This window comes from Panthera tigris, chromosome B3 (genome assembly GCF_018350195.1).
Source record: "Panthera tigris isolate Pti1 chromosome B3, P.tigris_Pti1_mat1.1, whole genome shotgun sequence".
NCBI classification, from domain to species: domain Eukaryota; kingdom Metazoa; phylum Chordata; class Mammalia; order Carnivora; family Felidae; genus Panthera; species Panthera tigris.
In genome coordinates, this window is record NC_056665.1 from 134,173,906 (window position 1) to 134,198,273 (window position 24,368).

Sequence of the window (24,368 nt, forward strand, 5' to 3'; positions counted from 1 at the left end):
GATGCTTCTTCATCAAAATAAAAAGCTTCTGCACAGTGAAGGAAACAATAACCAAAATTAAAAGGCAACTGACAGAATGGGAGAAGATACTTGCAAATGACATTATCAGATAAAGAGTTAGTATCCAAAATTTATACAGAACTCACCAAACTCAACACCCCCCCCCAAAAAAATAATCCAGTGAAGAAATGGGCAAAAGACATGAATAGACACTTCTCCATAGAAGACATCCAGATGGCCAACCGACACATGAAAAAATGCTCAACATCACTCATCATCAGGGAAATACAAATCAAAACCACAACGAGATACTACCTCACACTTGTCAGAATGGCTAACATTAACAACTCAGGCAACAACAGATGTTGGCAAGGATGTGGAGAAAGAGGATCTCTTTTGCACTGCTGGTGGGAATGCAAACTGGTGCAGCCACTCTAGAAAACAGTATGGAGGTTCCTCAAAAAATTAAAATAGAACTACCCTATGACCCAGCAATTGCACTACTAGGTATTTATCCAAGGGATACAGGTATGTGTTTTGAAGGGACACACGCACCCCAATGTTTATAGCAGCACCATCAACAATAGCCAAAGTATGAAAAGAGTCTAAATGTCCATCGATGGATGAATGGATAAGGAAGATGTGGGATACAAATACAATGGAGTATTACTCGGCAATCAAGAAGAATGAAATCTTTCCCTTTGCAACTATGTGGATGGAACTAGAGGGTATTATGCTAAGCGAAATTATTCAGAGAAAGACAAATATCATATGACTTCACTCATATGAGGACTTTAAGATATAAAACAGATGAACATAGGGAAGCAAAAATAACATAAACACAGGGAGGGGGACAAAACATAAGAGACTCTAAAATACAGAGAACAAACAGAGGGTTGCTAGAGGGGTTATGGGAGGGGGGATGGGCTAAATGGGTAAGAGGCATTAAGGAATCTACTCATGAACACACTGTTGCACTCTATGCTAACTTGGATGTAAATTATAAAAAATAAATAAATTATAGAAAAAAAAAACAACTATAGATGATTCTGGCCTCCCACCTCCCATCTCCACCCACCCTCTCCACCCCCCACCAAATTCTGATTTAATGTGTAGCCAGGATAAGAACCACTTTAAGTCACATTAAATATTTTTGAAGGCAGGTAAAATATAAATCCTATATAAATTTAAAATTACATACAGTCTTGGCCTTATAAAAGCTTATAAAGATTTAAAGATTAAAAAATTTCTATAACTGTTATCCTGACACAGAAACTATATAAGTAAATTATTAGGGATTTCTAAACAATTTTAAGACAGTGTTCAGCTGGCTAGTTGAGAGAAACAAATTATCAGGTCTCAAAAATCAATCAGCACTACAGATAATCAAGTTCTTTACAAAAACAGACAAACTAGCTGTTAAGAACCTCCATTCTACCCAATTTATGGATAGATATTGAGCTTGCTCATGATTAAAATCACTTTCCTAATCTCTTTTAAGGCACTCTTTTTTTTTTTTTTTTTTTTTTTAAGTAGGCTTCACACCCAGCCTGGAGTCCAGTGCTGGGCTCAAACTCATGACCTGAGATCAAGACCTGAGTTGAGATCAAGAGTCAGATGCTTAACCAACTGAGCCACCCAGGTGACCCAACAGAATTTTTTTTTTTTAAGGCAATCTTGTTTGAATTTGGAATTTATGATTCCCAACTTTCTTTCTTGCTCTTCCTAAATTATCAGCTATAAAAGAAATTTTTAAAAACTTAATAAAATGATTCCTAACTTCAGGATGATTTTCCTGAAGTATAAAATATGAAACATTAATAAAAATGTCCTAGGAGAAGGTAACCCTAAGGTTATTTTTCAATGGAGAAAGCAAAGGGTCTCTGTTAACCTTTTATCACTTATGTAAAAAGCCTTATTAAACAATGACATCATTATTATTACTATTATTATTGCTTCTTGAGAGCCTTCCCGATCCTCTAATATATTCTAGAGTGTTCAAGTTATACCCCAACAGAAGGTCATCCACAAAATAATTCTTAAAGAATAAAACACTTTTATAGTGATACTACTATCACTTACAGAAATTTTTGAAGGTGGCGTTATATCCAAAGAGTAATCCATCTCCTGTGTGCTAAGAGCTCTGAGTGACAGTGAGCATTCTCCAATGGTTTTCTTCCTGGGTGTCTGGGTTTGAATCTTAAATACAAGCCTTACGGTTTGTAGACTTTGGAGTTTAATAGCAAATACAAAAGTTTCCATAAATTCAATACGCTAAAAAAAAAATGCAGGAAAATAATATAAAATATATAAATAAAAGGACTGAAAAAGAGATGATATGGCAATACCAAAGAAATGAAAATAACATTTTATAATCTAGGAAAGATCTAATTTTTTACAACAAAAAAATATCTTTCAGTGTAAATTAAGATGACAATGACCATGAGTTGTTTTTCCAGAATTTATCCTGGATACTGCCTTTCTTAATGTCACAAATTATCTATCTATCTATCTATCTATCTATCTATCCATCTATCTATCTAAAACATCCCAAATAAGATTTTTTATTTGTCACCATTAAATGTCTGAATTTTAAACAGATTCTTGGACTGGTGGTTCATATCTATCAGCTCATTCAACTTTAGCACAACTTTAGCATCCCCAGTAGCTTTTCCAGAACCACTACCTTCACCATGAAGCTCCATGAGCTTTCCCAATTCAAGCTTGGGCTTCTTCAGCATTTTTACTTTTCTAACAAAGACATCAGGGAGTGGATAAATAGACTGACAAGCCTTCTCTATGTCTTTTCTGATGCTGTCTGGAATCAATTTATTGACCACTTGTTTCAAGTCACTTGTCTGCAACTCTCAGGTCATGATTTCCATCATCTTTTTCCGAATTTGGCGGGCCTGTTGGTACTGAGCATAAGAGGTCTTCCGAATCTGATTGTTGTGTTTTTTAGTAAAACCGACACAAAAGAGACGAAGCAAATACCCGTTGGGAGTCTTGACATCAATGTGAGCTTCAATCATCGGTCTGCCATTTTTTGACCATGGAGCACATTTTGTCCCAGGTAAGATCCATGCCATGGAAATTAGTCAGGCAGTTTTTTCCCTGAACATCTTCAGTAATTAGCTTGAATTTCCTAAATGGAACTTCATCATTCTGCAGATCAGCAAGGCTTACTTCAAACACACGACCCTTAAGGCCATCAGATGTGATTTTGGTTCCTTGAGTTCTCATGACTAGTGTTTTTCCAATATTTCTTATATTAAACATTGCTGGTGCTTTTACATCATACCAATCTTTCTTTGAAAATGGATCAACCACTTTCTTCTTGGCTCCCTTTTTGCCACCTTCCATAAGACACTTGTTCTTGCCTACCGCGATGGCACTGCTCAGGGAGCCAAAAGGGCGAAAGTCACAAATTATCCTTTTAATTACTAAGGGATTCAGGTCAATATCAACACCAACTTTAGCAGAATATAGCTTTTCTCCTTTTTGAAAACTGGGTTTGTTTTCCATCTTTGGTTCTGGGGCCTCATTCCTGCTATCCACCACAATTTTTCAACAGTAAGTGGTTCAAGAATCTCACATGTGCTCTCTCAGGAAGTACCCCAAATCTATCCATTCACATTAAGAGACCTAAATTATTTCTATTCTTTTTCTAATGTTCTTCCCACCTACCTTGGGATTTGATTTCACTTTTAGTGATGTTTGTTCCACTCTCTCCAATCTGAAAATCAATCTCCTTAAAAAGTCCTATCTTCTCTCATTAGCATCCAGTCCAGGCAGCAAGTTAGTGTTTTTCATGCTCAGAATATTTTCCCAAATGTTCTTTTTGTTACTTTTAATATTTTGTTATTCTAACATCTTCTTGACACTAGACTGATTTTCGCTATACACTTCCTTCTTCCCATCTTTACTGCTTTCGTTTGAAAAGGAGTTTTGTTTTTTTTTTTTTTTTTCCTTTTGAAAAGACAAGATATCTGATCTGGGTAACTAAAATCAGTATCTTAGATACGGTGCCCAAATTTTCACTTTTATTGTAATTGCTTATGTCTGTATAATCAAAATTGTTTCTGAGAGCCTCCCAACCACCAGAGCTATCTTTTTCTCTCAGAGTCTCAACCACAGGACCACACCAACAATATAGTATACATAAAATGTTTAATTTTTAAATTGAGATGCAATGAGATTACACATGAAGTAATAAGTGTGTTGGCTGACTTCACATTTTGCTATAATAGAGGTAAACAAGTTGATAAATAGTAATAAATCTTAAAAGTAAGATCCCATGGCAACTTTAATGTAAGAACAATTTTTCCTAACTTTTCCTAAGTTAACTCACAGTTTCATTTGAAAATCAGAAAGTGAAATTGTTTAATTCAGGAAGGATTCATTTTGAGTGTCAGCATCATAACCAATTAAAATTTATTTCCATCTAGACTTTCTAAAAGGCATATTTTCAGTGTGAGATACTAATACATATAAACCAACTTTGATTACTGTCTTTTTACTTAAGAGCATTTTTCCATGTCCTTAAAAATTCTACCTAAAAATTTTCTACAGCTGCCCAGTATTCTATCACACAGTGTTATGGTTTAAATTTGGCCTCCAAAAGATATGCTGAAGTTCTAACCCCCAGTAACTCAGAATGTGACCTTCTTTGGAAATAGGGTCTTTGAAGATGTAGCTAGTGACGTTAAGGTGAGGTCATCCAGGAGTAGGTGGACTGCCAATCTACTAGGACTAGAGTCCTCGTAAGAAGGCGGCCACATGAAGACACAGTGACAGAAGGAAAATGCCATGGGAAGATGGAAGCATGAAACAAAGTCAAGGAATGACTCAGACTGCTAACCATTACCAGGGGCTTGGAGAGTGGCATGGAACAGATTTTCCCTCGCTGCTGAAGGAAAGAACCAACACTAATGACATCTTGATTTCAGACTTACTCTAAAACTGTGGGAGAGAAAATTCTGTTGCTCTAGGCCATCCAGTTTGTGGTACTTTGTTACAGCAACCAGAGGAAACTCATACACATGGTATATATACCATGAATTTTCTCAACCGATCCCCTATTAAGACACGTAGATAGTTTCCAACTTTTCCCCTATGAACAAAACTGCCAAGAATACTTTACACATTTTTTATTTGCCTTTTAAACTCCTTACATGGAACACATTCCAAGTAGAATTACTATGTAAAAGCACATAAATATTTCAAGGTTTCGATGTGTTTTGTCAAAATAATTTCCAGAAAGTTCTATATTCTAGAGTATTTATGAATTTTTTTCTTCATTTTAATAAGCAAAGAAAAAAAGAGAGAAAGCAATATGCAATTTAAATTCATATTTCTATAATTACTAGTGAGAGTAAATTTTTTCATGGTATTAGTCATTTGAGAAACCTTATTTTTAAATTATATGTACTTACAGAAAACACCTTTCATTGGCATGGAAAAACACTAACCTCTCAACATGTATCAGGAGACAAAAATGAAGATGTATTTAAACTAATGTGAAATCTGAAATCTATAAAACCAAAGTCAGGATAAGTCTTCCAGTTATAATAGCTGGAAGTATTTAAAAGAAATTTATTGCAATCATGCAATTATTTCACAAAGCCAAAGCAGGGTAGGAGGAGGGACGATAAAAATACAGACATTTATTTTCCTTTCATACAAGAAAAACAGTCTTCTTAGATATTGTTTATCTTGTACATACTTTAGTGATTAAGATTTTCTTTTTAGGGGTGCCTGGGTGGCTCAGTCAGTTAAGCGTCCAACTCTAGATTTCAGCTCAGGTCATGATCATGCGGTTTGGGAATTCAAGTCCCACATCTGGCTCTGCATTGGCAGTGTGGAGCAGCGTAGGATTCTCTCTCTCTCTCTCTCTCTCTCTCTCTCTCTCTCTCTGCCCCTCTCCAGCTCATTCTCTCACTCTCTCGCAAATTAAATAAACTTAAAAAAAAAGAAAGATTTTCTTTTTAAATACATCTTAATATTGGACACTGATGTATCAAATATTTTTAAGGCTCAAAATTATCTTTAAAAAGCAAGAGGTATATAATTTGCAATTTCCCCCCCAAAAACACTTTCTTATTCCAATTTTTTAAGTGGTTTAGAGTGACAAATATGAAAAAAAAAACCCATAAAAAGAAATTAAAACAAAAACAGCCACTTACATTACAGCCTTCCTTTGCTGAAGATTTGAAATGCACTGGTTTGGGCAATGTTAGTATTCCTTTTATAGAAATAGTAGGAGTGTCTCCACAACTAGAAGGCCAACTTAAATCTTTGCACTAAAAAAATTGAAAATACAGATTGAATTTTATAAAGGACTCTGACAATGCAAATATTTGATGTATTTCTTGAGTTAATGACTTAAATACAAACTATAAAAGTAAACTAATCTACTGAGCTCTCGTTTCATCTACATTGAAATAATTTGACATTTAATGTTCTAGACATCGTATCAATCTCCTTCTTGAGGTTAAAACCATAATTCCATCATACCTACAGATTTATTTTCTTTACTCTTTACTAAATACAGTTTTCTGCAAAATGTTACAGAATCCTAAATTCCAAAGAAAGTATTGTCCCATTCCCCATTGAGCAGTAGATGCTTATAGTGAAAATATTCAGTTTTGTAAGCAAAGTTGGTATTAACTAAGTTAACTTACCTGTAAAACTGTGATCCAGATCTGCTCTACTGAAGAATTATAAAACACTTTCACATTCAATCTCCCAAAATCTCTTTCATCTCCTGACAGAGTAATTGTATCTGAATTGTAAAAGACAGGGACATTTGAAATGTTATGCAATCCTTCTAATCCAATCATGCTTTGATACAATCCAATTTTCTTTAATGTTTTCATTTATTATTGAGACAAAGAGAGGCAGAGCATGAGCAGGGGAGGGGCAGGCAGAGAGGGAGACACAGAATCCGAAGCAGGCTCCAGGCTCTGAGCTGTCAGCACAGAGCCCGACACGGGACTCAAAGTCACGGACTACGAGATCATGACCTGAGCTGAAGTCGGGCGCTCAACCGACTGAGCCACCCAGGCGCCCCGATACAATCCAGTTTTAAGAGTACAACTGAAAAATGGCAAAATTACTCTTTTAAATTGCCACTTTAATAAGACAAAAATGACACATCAACGTTTTATATCAGGGGAAGGCATGCTGTAAAAAGTGCCTGGCTTAAGAACTTAACCCAAGTATAGCATGAGATTTAAGTTAAAACTAAGATAAACTTTCCCACAAAAAAATGATATGGCTTTAATCCTATATGCTACCGGAAGTTCCTTCACTAGTATACTTTATATCAAACAAACAAGATGTGTGCAACTGCTATGCCTTTTTTAAAGATGCATTCATGCCCGAACACAAAAAGTGGGCCATCTAATCTGAGTATTCATATGCCGGTAACATGGATACAACCATCTAGAGTTTTCCTTTTTTACCTTATCAACTATATGTTCAAATTACGACATGGTAGAATTCATTCCCCTAAGAATATAAAAAGAAGGTTCTTTACTCCTTACCCAGGCTTCTGTTACTCCCCTGGGAGTTCTTCCTGGAAGAAGAGCTGCTAGGCACACTGGACAGGGAATCATGTCTCTACAGATAAAATTGGTCTCTAGTCAGATATCACACAGCAAAGTTCAAGGATCTGAAACTTATGCCCCAACTTCCCCACGCCCCCAGCATCAAACTGCATGCTAACCATCAACAGTGTCACTGGTCAGATAGTAAAGAGGAAGAAAAGCTTTCTGTGTGTGTTAACAGGAAAGTCTTAAAGAGCTTACTAGATCATACACGGGGAAAGCCTTTGCTGTCTGGGGTTTGGTTTTATAATAAGGAGGAAGAGATCACCGTTTACGTTCATACTTGAAAGTACAAGTAAAAATAAGAATATATCTGGAAGTGCCCTGTTACTTAAAAACTTGCAAAGTAGTGGTTATGAAAGCACAGTCCCTCTGAACCACCAACATCAACATCATCCAGGAATTTGTTAGAAATACAAACTCCGGCCCCAGTGCAGGGCTACTCAAAAGCTCTGGGGGTGAGGCCTGGCAATCTGTATTTTAACAAGTTCTCCAACCAATTCTGATACACATTAAAAAGTTGATGCTATGAAGAATTAATTCTGTAAAATATTAACTCCACTGAGGATGCTAAGGATTATTTAGAATACACTTCCATTTGAATAAAATGTATGCATATACATTCACATGGAAAAAAAGCCCGCAAGTATATGCAACAATATTTTCATAGCACTTTTATTCTCAGTTACAGGAATATAGGTGATTTGTCGTTTCACTTTGCTTAACTCTATCTTCCAATTTTTAATGATTACAATTTACTTATATTTTTAGAAGAAACTTTTTTAAACATCGAAAAGTTATCCCATTTAAAAAATAGGAGGATGCTGTGTTAATGTTAATTAGGCCCTATGTCTGAATAGAAATAGTATTTTTTATTTACTAGGTAGTTACGATCAACAAGGAAGGTTAAATCAATAAGCACTTTTAACCATACCGTTTTAAATTCCAACTGCCTTCAAGACTGCCTGAGTGTACACCAAGAGACATAAGATTCATTAAAAAGAAAACAAAAAAACAAAAAAACTACTGCCTTTTACTATTCAGCTGAGAGCTTCCTGAAATAATATACATGGGAAATGCCAAGTGTTAACTCTTCAGATATTAACATAGATTTATCTACAAAAGATTTATACATGTTGTTTCTAATGTAATTCACACATTTCTGAGTTTTTAGCTTGAAAATAAATTATCGTATACATTTATATAAGTAATTCACCTGGATGAACCGCTGGGATGAACTTGTAAGATCAAACATAGACTTGCTTAGCCCAGGGGAACTGGAAAGTTTGCTGGTCCTTAAATCACAAACTACGAATGGACATGGAAAAATGTCTTTACATTAAAGAAGAAACATTGGAATTTTACTTATTCACCATGAACTAAATCTCTGTTTAGTTCTATCTATCATGAATATTAATGCAATCGATTTAAGAGATAATAGTCTTCTTGGGGCACCTGGGTGGCTCAGTCGGTTAGGCATCTGATTCTTGATTTTGGCTCAGGTCATGATCTCATAGTTCCTGAGATGGAGCCCCAAGTTGGGCTCCGCACTGACAGCACAGAGCCTGCTGGGATTCTCTCTCTCCCTCTCTCTCTGCCCCTCCCCCACGTGCGTGCACACACCCGCTCGCTCGCTCTCTCTCTCTCTCTCTCTCTCAAAATAAACATGAGAAAAAAAACAAAAAACCTCTTCTAATAAAATTTAAAACTTTTTACAATTATTTTACTTTTGTTCCAAACAGAAACCAATATAAATCAAACAATACATTTTCACATCCACATCAACCATCAAGCAGGAAATATTCATTCTTTTTGCTTCATTACTCAATTCTATATCCCATAGGAATGATATAAGAGAACATAGGTCCTCTGTGCTAAATGCAATTCAACTATTTAATGAGTACTTATTACATTAAAAAAAAAAATACTGAATTCCATGTGCTCCTGTATTTCTAGTCTATATTTCTAGCTTCTCTCCTAAATTAGGAGATTCTTAAAGAATGGAACTCTGTATACTGTGTATTCTAACACAGTGCTGAAATAAGTATTTAAATAAATACTTCGGCTTTGTTTCCAGTACCTCACCCTGAATTCAGTTGTTGAGGTAGCTATATATAACATTAAAATCTTGAAAAACAGGATTTTATGAATCAGATATGTACATTTATAGCAGTCTAAAATTGATACAGTCCTCAAATATTAAACTGAGAAAATTCTATAATCATTTAGGCACTTTGTTTTTTTTAATTTTTTAACATTTATTTATTTTTGAGAGAGAGTGAGTGAGCAGGAGAGGAGCAGAGAGAGGGAGACACAGAATCTGAAGCAGGCTCCAGGCTCTGAGCTGTCAGCACAAAGACCGACGTGGGACTCGAACTCACAAACCATGAGATCATGACCTGAGCCGAAGTCAGATGCTTAACCGGCTGAGCCACCCAGGCATTCCTTATTTGGGCATTTTCTATTTTCTTTCTTTACATTTGTCATCTCATCATGAGTTTGTAAATTTATCATTTTCACTGAACAGAGCAGGAAAGAAAAAGCTAATAAATACCTGTTGTAGAATTTCTGAATAGGCAGATGATGTATAAAATACAGAAATAATCTGAAAATGAAACTTTTCAGAAAAGGACAAAGAAAATGGAACTTGGAACTCTCAATACACATAATTCATTAATCTTTCAATTTTTACATCAGATAGAATACCACAGAGAAGCCATAATGTTTTTCATATCACTTCTGAAGCCTTGCTTTTCTCTAACTTATTTTTTCTTCTTCATCATGAGAATCATCTCTCCCAGGGTCTTAGACTTTATTTGATTTCTACATTTGTTAAAGAGGAACACGAAAAGAAAAAACACAAAAAATGTTCATACCTGATCCATACAGTCTCGCTGCTTCTGAACGTGGAGGAAGGCGCCGGATCAAATCAGGTGAAATGTGCTGATACCTATAGCATGGGTTGTATACATCGTAGCTGGCTCCGTGCTGGGATGAACTGGAAAGTTCTACCTTTCGATCTCCAAAAGATGCTCTGGCAGATCCTGAAAGTAAGTGTTTCTACAGTTTTACCCTTTTCTTGAAGTTATTAACTAACAGCTGGTGTATCCAACGCAAGAGGAAGAAAAAAATTTTCCTCAAGTAATACTAAATCACATGTGCTTGGGATATAAAATAGAAATCCGCACGTTTATTTACTGTGCTCTGCATGGAGCATCCTGCCAGGGATCAGCCATGAAACCTGCTCTCAAGACAGTCTGGTAATTTCTCTCTTGTGCTGTGGCATTTCTCTTTGCCCTATACACAATCCTGTATTTTCCTGTATTTTTTTAATCTGAGTTTCCCTTTTCTTTTCTTTTTTTTTTACGTTTGTTGATTTTTGAGAGACAGAGCGTGAGTGGGGGAGGGGCAGAGAGAGAGAGAAACACGGAATCCAAAGCAGGCTCCAGGCTCCCAGCTGTCAGCACAGAGCCTGACGCGGGGCTCGAACCCACGAACCGTGAAATCATGAGCTGAGCCTAAGGTGGACACTCGATCAACTGAGCCATCCAGGCATCCCTGAGTTTCCTTTTGTTTTTCTACTTGCATAAAGAACATCTTTCAAGTAAAAAGAAGATCGTTTTTTGATGAAGACACAAAACATTTATAAAAACTGACCACATGCTGAGATATGCAGAGCAATTCTTTGGAAGGGCAGAAATCACAGTGTGCTCTCTAACCACGATATAATAAAGTTAGAAATCAACAAAAAGATTATTAGAAAATATTTACATGGAAACACAAAGGGCCTAGGATAACCAAACAAAAACAAACAAAAAAACGAAATCCACTTTAAGAAGTAAAACAAGATGGAAAGATCTGTGCTACTGAGTTTTAAGAACAGAACACTGGTACACAATAAAATCAGACTGAACAGAACAGAGGACCAGAAAGAGACACTGTTTTTATGGACATTAGATTTACAATCAATGCAGCACTGGATAAGAATGCAGAAAGAACAGTCTTTTCACTAAAAGGTGCTAAGACAATTGGATATTGATACAGAAGAAAAAAACAACAACCTCATCCCAACTAAAAAAAATTCACAAAATATTAATTGCATGTGGATTGCGGATCTAAATTAAATGTTAAAGGCAAACCAATAAAACGTCTACATTTCAGTCAATTTATAAGAAAGTTTACACAGCCTTACGGCAGGCAAGAACTTCTTAAATGCAACACAGCATTATTATAAAAAACATTTTTTAATAAACTGGACTACATTAAAAATTGAAATTTTCCATTTTTTGAGACCATCGAAGAGAGTGAAATGGTCACCCATAGAGTGGGAAAAGTTATGTGCAACACATATAACCAACAAAGGGCTTATATCCACAATGTATACGGAACTCCCACAAATCAATAAGAAAAAGCAAGCCCCAAACAGAAATTGGCTGTAAGCCTCAAGCGGGCACTTCAGAAGAGAAGCCATCCACATAGCCAAAACCGTGAGTGAGTGCTCGATTTCATTAGTCATGAGGTAGACACACAAATGAAAACTCCAGTGAGATTCCACTACAAACTCACCAGCATGGGTTACAACTAAAAAGCCTGACAAAAGCAAGCATTGACAAGAAATGGCACTCCTGCCGGAGGGAATATAAACGGAGGCAATCACTATGGAAAACAGTTTGGCAATTTCCACCAAGACTGAGGGAGACGTATGCCCTATGAAATGGCAGTGCCATTTGGGGACATACACACCACTGAAATGCCCACACATGTGCACCAACAGACGAGTACAAGAACGCTCAGAGGCATTATTATCCGCCATGGCCAAAAACTGGAAAAAACTCAAATGCCCATTAACAGTAAAATGAACAGTAGTCTATATAGACTATATAAAAAGACCTTTTGTATGCTATGCAGAAACACTATACCACGCCATTTATAATAAATGAAAATAAATGTATTTTCTGTACAGATATTAAAACTGAAGCTACTGACAACACTTTGAGTGAAGCTCACAAAAATAATGCTGAATGAAAGGACCTATCATAAACAAAAGACCATATCTGGGTTGCTGCCAGTGCGTATTTGTTTACTCGAGTGGTGACCATACACGTGTCCTGCATTGGAGTAAATCACTGAGTTACATATTTCTGTTGTTCCTTTTTTCTACATGTGCATATTTCACAATTTAAAAAGGGTAAAACAATAGATCAAGTTCCTTTCAAAGTTAAGAATCACACTGGAAATAACACAGAGGCATAAAGTTTTTAAGAGTTTAAATTATTGCCATCTTTTCATTCTTTTTGTCCCATTTCAAATAGAACCCAGAGTATAAACCAATATTTTCTGAATTGAGCTAAACAATAAAACAGGTGGCTTCACACTGAGTTCAGAAAAGAAAAATAAAATATGGGGTTATGAGGTGAGATCTTATCCTCACCCCCGTTCAAATAGCTATGTGTGCAATCCAAGCATAATACATAGGCAGAGGGGCGCCAAGAGGGGGTTCTGATGCCAGAGAGCTTTGTTAAGGAGCCTGTGCACCTTATAAGCTAACCCTTAAATCATTCAGCACACAAACACTGCTACAAGTCTGTTTATGGTAACAAGAATATGCTGTCAGGAGTAGTAGTACCAAAAATGACTCACTACCTTTATGGGCTATACCTAAAAAAGAATATTCTGATTTCATTTTTCCTTTACAGAATTCCAATTCTCCTCTCAAACAGTATACAGTGATATTATTTTTAAAGCTCAAAAGGCATGTTTCTCAATTTACAGAACCACAGTGCTATAAATATAAAACGAAATGCAAAGTAACATTTACTTTACACCTCTCGAAAGCTCTATTTAAAATTTCAGTATTTATTCAAAACACATTCTCTTAATGGATAGGTAGATAAGAGACAGAGCAAGTGCAGTAAGATGTTAACGATGGGATCTCTGGGTTACAAAGCAGTAATCTATGGCTGTCATCAGACACACCGGTAAGTAAGAAATGAAACAAAACACAATCCGAATACTTGAAACATAAGTTTAGTCATTACTGACAGTGCTCTGTCCTGTCTTCTTCTCAAAATTTCCTTGTCAACCCATCATTCACAGGCACATACACATACAACCTGCGCATGTCTGATTTCTATAATTAGGCACCAAGAATACTTTCTTGACTCTGATGATTTTCTCTCCAATATAATAAAAATCAGATGGCTTTACCACATCTTCATTGAGCCTATAATTTAAGTGTAAACCAATTTCCCACTCATTCAAACCAAAAAGCAATCTGTTTTCTAGTGATTTAATGAAAAGACAAAAGAAAAATTATCACATATTGCTAGGTAGGTATTTCTCATTTTTATTATGAAAATAATACATAAAATACCCTAAATGTTTTAAGAAGACAAAATTGATTAAACAAATTATGGCACATCTATAGATTTCATACTATGGGGCCATTAAAAAGCAATGAGTATGAAAACATGTTCACAATGTGTGATAGGAATAAAACAGATTACAAAACTGTTTATATGGCTTAATCTCAATGCTGTTAACAAGCACAAGAAAAGGAGAAAGACCAATTATCAAGGTATCCTGTGACACAAAGCTTTTAAACACTGTTTGTGAGAGATACAACTGATATGTGTAAAACAAGGTGGTGGGCCAGGCACAGGGTTCCTCTTTCCTTGTTTCTCTAAAAGAAAAAAAGAAAGGATGGATGGATGGATGGATGGATGGATGGATGGAAGGAAGGAAGGAAGGAAGGAAGGAAGGAAGGAAGGAAGGAAAAAACGAAGGAACGAAGGAAGGAAAAAAGATCCCTCCTACCAAACCCAACTCTCCTATAGATAACAACAGTACACTGTAGACCAAAAACAAAATGAACAAAAACCCTGAAGGGACTGGACAGTGATCAAAAGCAGGGCAGATTCTGGAGAGCACTGACTCTTGGAAGAAAGGGAACAGGGCCGCCTGTTTTAATGACTGTTAGCCTGAGGGCAAGCCAAAGTTGGTGCTGCACAGGGCGGATAAACTCCAACAGAAAAATCCACACTCTTTCTGGCCTGAAGAACCAGAGGGCGGAGTTCAGAGCAACCACAGCTGCTAGAAAGCAAGGTGGGAATCTTGGAAAGGAGAAAGCTCCAAATTTTGTGAATACAGTCTGCTCAAATATCTGGCTGATCCCTGAGCCACACATATATGGGACGGACCCCAACTAAGGATACATGGGGCACCTGGGTGGCTCGGTCAGTTGAGCATCTGACTTTGGCTCAAGTCATGATCTTGCATTCGTGGGTTCAAGCCCCACGTCGGGCTCTGTGCTGACAGCTCAGAGCCTGGAGCCTGCTTCTGATTCTGTCTCCCTCTCTCTCTCTCCCCTTCCCCTGCTCATTCTGGCTCTGTCTCTCAAAAAATAAAATAAAACATTAAAAAACAAAAATTTAATAATTTAAGAAAAGATACAAAAACTAAGCTAAGAGCTGCCACCAAAGACCCAGAATTTGCAGCATAGTCTAACTAAGTTAATCACCTATTTAAAAAAAAAAACCCTCTCAGAGTAATATAATATGATTCTAAAGTGTCTACAACAAAACACCCCACATCCAGAATATAATCCAAAATTACTCCATACACAGTGAAACATGAAAAGTTGACCCACTTTCAAAAAAGAAAAGAAAAGCACAGAATCCACACCTAAGTGACTCAGATGTTAGAATTACCAAAGATGCTAGAGTCCAAAGACATAAGAGAAAATAAGCTCACAATAATGAAAAAAAAAAGAAAATGAAATCACAGCCAAAGAATAGAATCTACAAAAAAAGAACTAAATGTAAATTCAACAACTGAAAAATATAATGTCTAAAATAAAAATTAACTGGATGAGCTTAACAGCTGCATGGAGATGACAGAGGAAAGAGTGAACTTGACAGTCAATAATACCCAATCTTGACAGAGGGGGAAAAAAGTTGAACAGCAAAAAAAAAAAAAAAAAAAAGTCTCAGAGGCACATAAAAGAATATAAAAAGGTCCAACATGTGTCTAATTGGAATCCCAAAATGAGAAGAGAAAAAGGATGGGAGGTGCCTGGGTGGCTCAATCAGCTAAGTGTCTGACTTTGGCTCAGGTCATGATCTCACGGTTTGTGGATTCAAGCCCCACATCGGGCTCTGTGCTGACAACTCAGAGCCTGGAGTCTGATTCAGATTCTGTATCTCCCTCTCTCTGCCTGTCCTCTGCTCATGCTCTGTCTCTGTCTCTCAAAAATGGATAGATGTCAAAAAATTTTTTTAAAAAGAAGAGAAGAAGGATGGGGCAGAAAAGACTATTTGGAAAAATATTCTAGATTTTGGCAGGAGTCTGGATTACACTGTTAGATGCATTTAACCAAACTCAACAAATACAAACTTAAAACTTAGGTAGTTCATTATGTATAACGTTTATATCAAAAGAAGAAAACTATAAACAGATACGGAACTCTAATAAATTACATATATGCTTAAGTATTTAGAAGTATATTAATGTCTGCAATTTACTTTGAAATGTGTTCTTCACCCATGCCCCACTCAAAGAGGATTAATAATGGATAGATCAATAGACAGACATGTGATTAATTTTGGTAAAATATTAACAACAGATTCTATGTGGTGGACATTCACCATTATAGTCTTTCAACTTTTCTGTGTGTTTGAAATGTTTCATAATAAAACTTTGAGGTGGGGGGGGGGGGACACTGTGAGAGTGTTTCAATGGACCGAAGCAAATTATTTTTAAAATACAAGAGTTACATGTTGTTTCTTCTTACCATTACTCTCTTGGCCTCTAACAACATCAACCAAAATCTACCCAATGACTATTTCATTCAAGTGGCTATTGAGACTGGGTCATGTAGTGTAGTGGTGAAGAAAGACTACTCCATTGCTTCCTTTCTTCTCTTTACACCAAATTTTAGAAGATAGAAAATAAGAACTATCCTCAAACAAAAAAAATTTAAGAACGCTTTCTATATTTACTGATCAAATAAAAACAAATTCCTCATTTTCTTTCCAGACCTGTTAAAGATAACTGAGATATTACATGATTCCTTTCAAAAAGGACACATCTATACACAGATGTGTTGAATGTGATCAGATTTCATAATGAGATCTTTCAAAAATATTATACATTAAGTTCCTCTACAGAAAGAGCAAAACATATAAGAAACAAAATATAAAATTTATATATAAAAGGATTTTATATCTTTAAACATATGAAAGAACAAAATAACAGAAACAATAGCATTTAAACGCTACATGTTGATTTTTAAATCCTGCCATTTTATTGTTTACCTTCCAGTTCTTCCAGATGCGAAGGAGTTCCTTGTACCCTGGGCTGAATATAAGATAACTTAAACTTGGGCACCACAAATGGTACCTCTTTGCCATCAGACGGTAATTTGGAAAGTAAATAATCCTCAGTACAGCCAACCTGAGGCTTTACCGAGACAGAAGTCAATGGAGGTACACAGACAGTGGTATTCTGACATTCTGGGACTGCTGCTTTAAAGTCTCTTTCTGTGGAAACTACATATAAAAGAAGAAAAAAAGAAAAGAAAAAGAAAAATCACAAATATGAATGTACAGTTATATATAATAATCTAAAGTTACCATGCTTTGGTACTTACTTAATCTTCTAGAAGAAACTGCTGATAGAAAAACTACCACTTCTTGGTCCTATCAAGCACTTCTGGAATCTACATTAATTCTGTCCAGGCAATATTTGCAAAATTAACATACCATTGCCAAAGTATATTAACTTATCATAATGGTAAAAGCAGTTTTTAAAGAAACTCATTCCCACAAAAAGAGTTCACAGATGGAAAATAAGTTTATTTTGTAGTTAATTCCACAATACTTTCAAGTAAAAGCCAGGCATTTAAAAATACTGCCAACGAAGCAATTCTTGTTGTCAGAACTAGTGGTTAGTATCGGTCTTAAATATATAAAGCAATTCTGAAGAGAAGCTAAAGGTCTCCCAAGTCTCCAAAAATCTTTACTGAATCACAAAATAAAATGTATTTTTACCCTAATACACTAGCAACTCTCCCTGTATTAGCTTCTGTGACCTATTTTGTCCTTGGTCTCAAATTATATGTGTTTCCTAAGCTGGCGACTTAGGCTGGGGAGGTAAGGGACACCCAGAGTTCATCTTTATGTATGAGCGGTGTTGTCTGTCGACTGGATGGAAGTACAACTACTACTGTGTAGGAATTTGGGAAAGGTTTTAATGCAAAAAGAAGCCTTCCTATTCAAATATACTAGGGAGCTATGCTCCAGACAATAAAACACAAGAAAAAGCCAAAGACAAATAAAGTTCCAGTCATAACTCTGAAGAAAATGAAGAGACCATTAAATAGAAAGGGAAATCTCCAGAAGTCCTTCATAAATATGGGGTCTTCATGAAATAATGGGTCTCTTCTCCGTTAGTCATTCATTTGTGAAAGGCGTTTTTTAATGCATTGTCATCAACTAGAACTATCTTTATTCGAATTAAAACATTTGCCGGAGTATAGTGTCCCCAAACACACTCAACAGTTCTCTTCTCTCCCTGCCTTCGCCTGTGCAATTTCATCCACCTACTACTAACCCTCGTGTCCAATCTTCACCTTCTCTGACTTTCTTCTTCCCACGCAGTTGCTGAAGTCCTCTTCAGACTCCCATGCCGAATGCCATCTTCTCAGTGGTCATGTCCCAGGGTGTCCGCCGGGTTGAATTTCTGTCTCTTATGCCCCAGGGTACCTTATTACTTACCTGGTGTGCCTTACATTTATGTCTGCTTCCCCCATGATGTCAGGAAATATTTCTCATTTATCTTTATATTACAAAATGCCACAAGTAAAAAAGATATTAAATAAATGTTTGTTGATGTAAAAAGAAGCCAAACTCACAATTGTGCTTTTCTGTTTCACCATAGAAACATCCTCTACAGCAGCTCTTTAGAAATTCTGTTGCCATTACATACAATTTCTAACAGTCAGCAATTGATACAAACTTCCAATTTTAGTATCAATCTGTTGGCAGAACAGAAAACAAGTTAACATGATCAGGCTTAATGCGTTAGGTATCACTAAACAAATCATATTATCTGTCTTTCTAAGATGTAATGAGGAATACAAAGCAAAAATGTTTCAAGGAAGATAGATTTTTTATCTTATATATAATTTTGTATAAGCTAGGCTTCTTATAAGTTATTAAAATGAGATACTCAAAAATCACTAGATGAAAAATCTCAATGTTAAACCTGAAAAAAAGGGAAAATTCCACTCTCAGTCTTCTTTTTTGCCAGGTATACCCAAATCAATGCCCAAGCAAAATTTGCAAGAAAATATGGCACTCATAAAAAGTTTGAGAAAAATTTTCACTTCCTCCAAATCAATTCTTTTAGTAATCCAAAGGTCCTATAAATGGAGCCAATATACAACTTCATACTTTATAAGTTGGTTTAACATTCAGAATTACACCAACAGAAAAATATATCTTAAACACTGTATTACAAATCAAAACCACACTCAGGTATCACCTCACACCAGTCAGAGTGGCCAAAATGAACAAATCAGGAGACTATAGATGCTGGAGAGGATGTGGAGAAACGGGAACCCTCTTGCATTGTTGGTGGAAATGCAAACTGGTGCAGCCACTCTGGAAAAGTGTGGAGGTTCCTCAGAAAATTAAAAATAGACCTACCCTATGACCCAGCAGTAGCACTGCTAGGAATTTACCCAAGGGATACAGGAGCACTGATGCATAGGGGCACTTGTACCCCAATGTTTATAGCAGCACTCTCAACAATAGCCAAATTGTGGAAAGAGCCTAAATGTCCATCAACTGATGAATGGATAAAGAAATTGTGGTTTATATACACAATGGAATACTACGTGGCAATGAGAAAGAATGAAATATGGCCTTTTGTAGCAACGTGGATGGAACTGGAGAGTGTGATGCTAAGTGAAATAAGCCATACAGAGAAAGACAGATACCATATGTGTTCACTCTTGTGTGGATCCTGAGAAACTTAACAGAAACCCATGGGGGAGGGGAAGGAAAAAAAAAGAGGTTAGAGTGGGAGAGAGCCAAAGCATAAGAGACTCTTAAAAACTGAAAACAAACTGAGGGTTGATGGGGGTGGGAGGGAGGGGAGGATGGGTGATGGGTATTGAGGAGGGCACCTTTTGGGATGAGCCCTGGGTGTTGTATGGAAACCAATTTGACAATAAATTTCATATATTAAAAAAAATAAATAAAGAGAAGCAAAGAAAAAAAAATAAAAGGTGATTGCCATAAAAAAATAAAAATAAACACTGTATCACACACACACATACACACACACACACACACACACACACACACACACAGTTATCAGCTAAGTCACATATAACATAAGATGGAAATAAAAGGAGTCTGTCTTATTTTTTTTAGATTTATTTTTAAGTAATATCTACACCCAGTGTGGACTTGAATTTATAACCCCAAGATCAAGAGTACTATGCTGCATCAACTGAGCCAGCCAAGCGCCCTGGGAGTCTGTTTTAAATTTACCAGGAACTTAAGTTTGTATTAAGAACTTTATGTCCGATTGCCCACCTTGGGCTCACGGACTTTATTCCAAATGCACTCTCTTCATTTATGCCTACTTAAACTCTGTACATTTTTCATAGGAAATTCCAATGTATACAAAAGATGATAAAATGATGTAAGAAAATCCCTATCGCCCAGATGAAAGAGTTATCAACTCACAGCAAATCCTAATTCATCTCTACCTTCCCACTTCCGTTTCTGGGATCTGTAAGTAACAAATCTGCTGACTTTACTTCCTTTGTGTGGGTGTACTGACACTGTGCCTTCAATCAAAACGACCCCGGGGGGTTTTCATTTCCCCAAAGTGGGAGCTCGGATGATGAGGGAACTAACTACCTGCAGACCCCTGCCGGTGGCTTGTACCTCCCCATTCAGCAGGTCATAATCTGCAAATTCTTAATGCAATACACTAGCTCCAGCTTCCAAATACAGACACCAACAAAGTATTTGTTAAAATGCCAATCTGATAGGAAAGAAATGGTATCTTGTGTTGTTTTAATTAGCATCTCTTTTACGTGAGGTTGGGCACCTTTTCATATAAGGCTAATCTGTATTTGTTTCTATGAACTCACTGTTCATTACCTTTTTTGCCCATCTTTCTATAAAGCTATTGGTCCTTTCCTGCCTCAGTTTTAGAGGATTTTTATATAGTTGAGAGATTAATGCGTTGTCCATGATATAAGTGGCAAGCATTCTTCCAGTCTGTCATTGTCTTTTTGAGGTATTTTCTGCCTTGTGTGTGGGGGGGGGGGGGGGGGAGGGGGCGTGGGGGGGATGTGTGTGTATATATATACACATATAAAAACATACATGAATGTGTGAATACACATACACGTAGTTATGGTTACCTAAGTTTTCCCTCTTTGTTTCTGGATTTGGACTCACAGGAAACTTTTCCTCATACATAGGTCATAAAAGACTTTACCCATGGTCTTTTCTAATACTTAGTATGGTGCTACTTTCTATATTAACACCCCAGTGTACATACAGTATGAGAAGTAGATTCAATCCCACCTTTCCCAGTTGGCTATTCCAGTATCACAAACACCATTTATTTAAAATTCTGTATTTTCTCCAATGATTTTAGAATGCTGCCTTTATTATAGACTGAACTTCCACATATAATTGAGATATTTATATATTTTCTATTCTCTTCAACTGGACTGTCTTTTCCTGTAACACATTTTAAAGTGCAGGGGCACCTGGGTGGCTCAGGTGGTTAAATGTCCAACTTCAGCTCACCTCATGATTTCGTGGTCCATGAGTTTGAGTCCGGTGTCGGGCTCTGTGCCCAACAACTCAGAGCCCGGAGCCTGCTTCAGATTCTGTGTCTTCCTCTCTCTCTGCCCCTCCCCCCTCTCAAAAATAAACATTAAAAAATTAATAAAAAATAAATAAAATGATAATGGCCTATAGTAATATGCTCTCATATGCAGCAGGGCTGGCCCCCCCAACCTTACTGCTCTTTAATTTCAAGGTTTTCCCAGCTTTCCTTGCTTGTCTGTTCTTACTAATGAACTTTATAATCTGTCTAGCCCCAGGAGGAAAAATCTAATGGTACTTTTGTTGGGATTCTGTTATATTTATAAATGATTTTAGAAAAAAAACTGACATTCTTAAGATGTTGTGCATGCCTACCCAGAACATTTGTTCTAGTCTGTGTTTGTATTTTGAAAAACTTTTTTTAACGTTTATTTATTTATTTTTTTTGAGACAGAGAGAGATAGAGCATGAACAGGGGAGGGGCAGAGAGAGAGAGGGAGACACAGAATCCGAAATGGGCTCCAGGCTCTGAGCTGTCAGTACAGAGCCCGACGCAGGGCTCGAACTCACGGACTGTGAGATCATGACCTGAGCCGAAGTTGGACGCTTAACCGACTGAGCCACCCAGGCGCCCTGTGTTTGTATTTTGAAGAGTTTTTGTAGTTTTTCTCATATAAATGCAGAACTTTTCTTGTTAAGTGTATGCTTTTAAGATCTGTTTGGCTATCAGCAACGGCATCTTTTCTTCCATTATATCTTGTAACTGATTTGTTTTAAAAATTGATACATTTTCAAAATCCCTTTTTTAGCCCTAGTTGAAAAAAAAAACATTTTAATGTTTATTTATGAGAGAGAGAGAGAAAGGGACAGAGTATGAGTGGGGGAGGGGCAGACCGAGAATCCAAAGCAGGCTCCAGGCTCTGAGCTGTCAGCACAGAGCCCAATGCGGAGCTAGAACCCACAAGCTGGAAGATCATGACCTGAGCTGAAGTCAGATGTTTAACCAACTGAGCCACCCAAGTGCCCCTAGCCCTAGTTTAAAGGATGTATTCCTTGACCACTCAGGTCATACTGAATTCTCTCATTTCTAAACATCCAGTGAACTTAAAAAAAAAAAAAAAAAAAAAAAAAAAAAAAATATATATATATATATATATATATATATATATATATTCATTCTTGACATTTATGATACTTGTTCTCTCTCCCCTTCTAAAATATAAACTTTTCAGAAACAATATTATACTTACTTTCTACTTATCACTCAGCACCCTATATGATACTGGGAACATAGGAGGAACTCAGCAAATATATAGTTGATCGACAAGGGAACAAAGTATAACTACCTCACATAAAAACTCCTAATGAACTCATCAAACCACATTTCTGACCCCCAGCCAGACTGCAAATACTTTACATTAATCATGAAAGGAATGTGGGAGGACTGGTTAAAAACCATTACTGCTTCTCAAAGGTCCTCAAAGTTGATGGCCTTGAGTCATCCAAAATGAACTGGGGACTATGGGGGAGGGATGCAGAAAAGAAAACAACTTTATGTGAATATGAATAAGGCAGATAGATGGGGCACCTGGGTGGCTCAGTCAGTTAAGCTTCTGACTCTTGTTTTCGGCTGAGGTCACGATAGCACGGAGCCTGCTTGGGATTCTCTCTTTCCATCTCTCTCTGCCCCTCCCCAGTTCATGTGTTCGTTTTCTCTCTCTCTCTCTCTATCTCTCTCAAAAGTAAATAAAAACTTAAAAAGAAAAAGAAGGCAGATAGAGTTTGCATGACAGACTACTGGAGAGTAGAGAGGTACACACAGAGACAACCACAGACCTCAGCAAAGCCTCCCCCTACCCCCCAGGATTCAGCCGGGCACTGCTCAGAGCATGCACACAAGCAAATTGCACAAGACTGGGCAAAGACCACCAGAAAAGATTACAAAAACCATACCATCTCTCGCCAAGGTCAGGACTCATGTCTGTTCCCACCAACCAAACTGGGATAACCTCATAATTCACAGGACATTGGGTAGAATACTTAGAAGGGTCTTGCCTCTGTGGGGTAATAAATAGCCCTAACTAAATGCTAGTCTGCTTTCCAACCAACAAATTTAAAAAGCAAGACTCAAAAGGATCAAACCATTTTCAAAAAAAAACTATGTCCTGGGGTACCTGGGTGGCTCAGCTGGCTAAACACCTGAGGACTTTGGCTCAGGTCATGATCTCATGGTTCATGAGTTCGAGCCCTGCATCTGCTGTCAGCACAGAGCCCGCTTCAGATCCTCTGTCACCCTCTCTCCCTGTCCTACCCCCACTGGTTCTCTCTCTCTTTCAAGATAAACAAACAAATATGTCCCAAAGCAAAAAATACTTCTAAAAATCTAAAACTATCCAGCACACAAGGTAAAATTCACAATATCTGGCATCCAATAAAAAAATGACCAAACATGCAAAAAGGAAAAAAAAAAAAAAAAACCCATTGAGAAAAATCAACCAACTGGAACCACACAGAAATACATGGACAGTTAGACTTTAAAACATTTCTGACACTGTATGTTCAAAAAGTTGAGAAGTCACATGATAGATACAAAAAAGATGCAACTTCTAAAAATGAAAATTATAGTATCTGAGGTAGAAGATACACTGGATGGGATTAATAGCAGATTAGATATTGCAGAAGAAAAGATTAAAGAACTTAAAGGCACAGGTAGAGAAACTACCCAAAATGAAACAAAGAGAAAAAAGAACAAAGACAAAATAAAAAGAACATCTATGACCCATGAGATAATTTCCAGCAGCCTAATAAACGTGTAATTGAAATCCATGAAGGAGATGGGGGGAGGCAGAAAAAACATTTGAAGAAATACTAAAAATTTTCACATTTGATAACTACC

The 24,368-nt window shown here is 36.8% G+C and overlaps 1 protein-coding gene and 1 pseudogene across 4 annotated transcripts in view; both read right to left on the minus strand.

Annotated features, from left to right (window-relative positions):
• TC2N (tandem C2 domains, nuclear) overlaps positions 1-24,368 on the minus strand; it is a 44,577-nt gene that overhangs the window by 11,991 nt on the left and 8,218 nt on the right. For 3 of the 4 annotated variants that reach the window (XM_042990390.1, XM_042990393.1, XM_042990389.1), the window contains 8 exons: positions 18,523-18,645; positions 16,925-17,158; positions 10,487-10,654; positions 8,827-8,918; positions 7,548-7,623; positions 6,684-6,784; positions 6,186-6,302; positions 2,083-2,274 (listed from right to left, as the gene is read on the minus strand). In XM_042990390.1, the coding sequence (XP_042846324.1) occupies positions 2,083-2,274; positions 6,186-6,302; positions 6,684-6,784; positions 7,548-7,623; positions 8,827-8,918; positions 10,487-10,654; positions 16,925-17,158; positions 18,523-18,589 (1,047 nt within the window). In that variant the 5' untranslated portion in view covers positions 18,590-18,645. Of the gene's footprint in view, positions 1-2,082; positions 2,275-6,185; positions 6,303-6,683; positions 6,785-7,547; positions 7,624-8,826; positions 8,919-10,486; positions 10,655-16,924; positions 17,159-18,522; positions 18,646-21,451; positions 21,467-24,368 lie in introns of those variants that run through there. The other variant, XM_042990391.1, reaches the window with a different exon arrangement.
• LOC102959537 lies at positions 2,544-3,892 on the minus strand (annotated as a pseudogene).